We start from the raw sequence: 3,116 nt of genomic DNA, 5'->3' as shown, positions 1-3,116 counted from the left end.
AAGGCCAATGTGTACATGACAAAGGCCCAATCAACTCACTGATATTATCTGGGCCGGAGGTCATTTACTTGTGGGCTATCGATATTGCCTCGATATCTTAGATAAATTTAAGAAATACCAAATAATAAAACCAAAATTACAGTTAAAACTTTAACTGTTATTCATGATTAAAAACCAAAAAAATAATAATAATAATTAAAAAAATCCCGTAAAATTCAAAATAATATGTCACATAACTTGTGATGCAGTAGCATAAAATTCTCTCAATCTGAGTTCTATCAAGTTATAATGATGAAAAAGAGAGTTTTTTTTTTTATAAAAAATATGCTACCACAAAGAGAGTGAATGGATTACTACTTTCTAGGGTCCATATTATACCGTTGATATAATTGGAAAAATTTATAATATTTCGTAGTAAGAACTATACGTCGACTTATCGATTTGTGACAGCTCGTACCATATTTATTTTATTTTATATTTCGCTATTAAATTTTATTGAATCTTTCACTCCATCGCACGAATCATGATGTGACGATGCTACACACGATGTTCATAATCACAAAGTATTCAAAATAAAAAATAACAATAATAAACCTGTTCAATTTTTGAAAAAAAAAAAAGTGATACATCTTTATTTGACTAATTAATTAATTACATGTGATACCACATTTAGAATTTTTATATTTTTGCAAATGAAGATATTTTTAATATTTCATGAGGCTTATGTACGCAATTCCCTAGATATATTAAGCAAATGGTCGAGTGGGCCTATGAGAAAGACCCTGCTTCTTCTATGCTTCTGGATCATATTTTACGACCTACATCATGCAAAAACGATTCAACGGTTGAGTTTAAACTATCTTATGGATATGAACTTAATCATTGATCGAGTATCTCATAATTTACCACATCAACAATATATAAAAATATAAATCATCGGATGTATTCGTCTGTGTAAATGTGTTTAAATCTATGGAGTATTTGAGCATTTAACAAATAATCTATCCGTTGGATTCTTCGTATTAATATGTTTTCGGACGAACTTGTTGCACAATACTTGTCGTAGAGAATATTATATCCACAAAACAATATTACAAGTGAAAATATTCAGCAGAAACAAATAAACAACTGGTTGCGTGCAAAATGATCTACTCTGTGTTTTTTTTCGCAATTCTTGCTATAAAACATGTGGATCGTGTTGATTCACAGAATCGCGAAGTTGGGGCCAGATTCAGAAATGGAAATCGATTCAAATTTCAAACGATTAAGCATGGAAATTACACATCACTTTTTATTCCTCTTATTGGTGCCACTGTAATTAAAGATGGAACCCAAACCAAAGAGATTCGCCGGCGGGACGTTCAATACCGGATGGATTTTAACCCCATAGCAATACGAAGCATGATTGCTCTTCTTCAATGGCGGCTTCTGCTGGCTACAAGACGAAGATCTCAGCAATCCCTGCTTCGTATTGCTCGGTCGTTTCACGTTACTATTGGAGCCTGTCGACTTGCTTCGAGACAGCAGCGGCAACGGGCACAGACCCCTCCCCTGCCCCTGCCCGCTGCCGCCGTTCAAACTCGTGCTGCGCTTGAACCCCCAGAACGACGATGACTTGCCGCCGTGTTTGATGATCTCTTCCGGAGTGATAGTACTCGTTTGCTTGCCGGCCGCAGGCGGCGGAGGTGGCTCGGCGGAGGTGTTGGCCGGCGGGGGAGGTGGAGGCTGTGGTTTCTTGATTTGGATGGGGAGGATTTTGCCGTCGGAGAAAAGCTCGTCGGCGGAGGAGGAGGAATATTGGGCGAAGGTGTGGTTGAAGACGCAGAAATCGAAATCGATGCTGGGTTTGTTGGATCGAAGGTATTGTTCGATGGGTACGACGTTGTTCGGGGAGAGATCGTGGGAGAATGAGATCCGGGGGCTTATTACCAGGTTGGGGCTGTCGGAGAAAATTTCGATCGCCATATATATATATATATATGTATATATTAGCTGGGAGTTTGATTGATTGATGGGGGGGCGAGATTTTCAGAATATGAGAATCAAGATTTTGAAGGCAGTTGGAAACAGAAAGATTTGGATTCTCTGCATGGAAATGGAACTATGGATAACTATAAAGTGTGTGTGTGTGTGTTTTTTTTTTTTTGGATTAATTAATAAATATGGGAGTTGCGAATTCTTTGTTCCAGCAAAAAAAAGGTAATGTATATTTATATATGGATATAGGGAGAAAGGGGACAAGGATGGATTTATGAGTGATTTTAATTTTTAGGTGGATTAGGTGATGTACTTGGAGGATGAAATTAATCGGAATCTTTTATTGACGGTATTGTGGTTATCAATGTATGTATCTATCCCATGTAGGAGCACAAATTACGAGTCAAGCTACTTACTTGTGAGCAACTCGAGATCGACGGATTCGTTTGCACCTCTTTTCCCACTCCATCAAATGACATGTTGGACTTTAACTCGCTCCGATTCATTTGATATAACTAAAATTGAAAATGCTAATTGGTTAGTCTGCCCATCAAAATGGACGAATTGAGTCGATAATAGCTAGTTCATTTTGACGACTTTAATGTGTAATACTCAACATTTAACCTAATGACTAATGAGTATAAGAGGGCTACATGTGTTTTTTCATACATCACATGAGGCAGATAGGTTCATTATACATAATAATTATTATTGATTAAGACAATAATAATAATTTAAAAAAGTCTCTATAATTGAGAGAAGGATAAAATATAATATATAGTTCTTGGGAGTTCAATATATTAACTCTCCAAGAATCAATGGCGTTGCCAAAAATTAAAGAAGAGTTAATGAATATGTATCATCTAAAAGTAGGTCTAAAAAATTGTAACGTTTGCGTTTGCTGGTCAAGTAATTATTTCTTACTACCAATGAATGTGATTTGAATACACCATAATTGAGAGCCACATGGTTGTCTATATACTATAATTTAGGGTTTTTGGAAAGATTAATAAAGAGGAAAACATGTTTCTGCTTAGTGCATGAATGGATATTCATGTGATTAAAATAGGGAGACACGATGGGACATATAAACAAACAAAAATCATTTGTTGGAAGGATTAGGCAGGCACGTATAATGT

The 3,116-nt window shown here is 36.1% G+C and overlaps 1 protein-coding gene across 1 annotated transcript; it reads right to left on the bottom strand.

The window, feature by feature from the left end:
- Nucleotides 1-1,067: 1,067 nt before the first annotated feature.
- LOC140884776 (uncharacterized) lies at nucleotides 1,068-2,102 on the bottom strand. Its single transcript, XM_073291624.1, has one exon. It carries the CDS (start codon nucleotides 1,963-1,965, stop codon nucleotides 1,285-1,287), a length of 681 nt encoding a protein of 226 aa, XP_073147725.1. The 5' UTR covers nucleotides 1,966-2,102; the 3' UTR covers nucleotides 1,068-1,284.
- Nucleotides 2,103-3,116: the final 1,014 nt, after the last annotated feature.

The sequence above is a fragment of the Henckelia pumila genome, chromosome 2 (assembly GCF_033568475.1).
Source record: "Henckelia pumila isolate YLH828 chromosome 2, ASM3356847v2, whole genome shotgun sequence".
NCBI classification, from domain to species: Eukaryota; Viridiplantae; Streptophyta; class Magnoliopsida; order Lamiales; family Gesneriaceae; genus Henckelia; species Henckelia pumila.
The sequence above is the reverse complement of the archived record's forward strand: the minus strand, read 5'-3'. Positions and strand labels throughout refer to the sequence as shown.

Coding starts and splice junctions, on each gene's coding strand:
- LOC140884776 (XM_073291624.1), bottom strand. CDS start 1,965: ATGGCGATCGAAATTTTCTCCGACAGCCCCAACCTGGTAATAAGCCCC.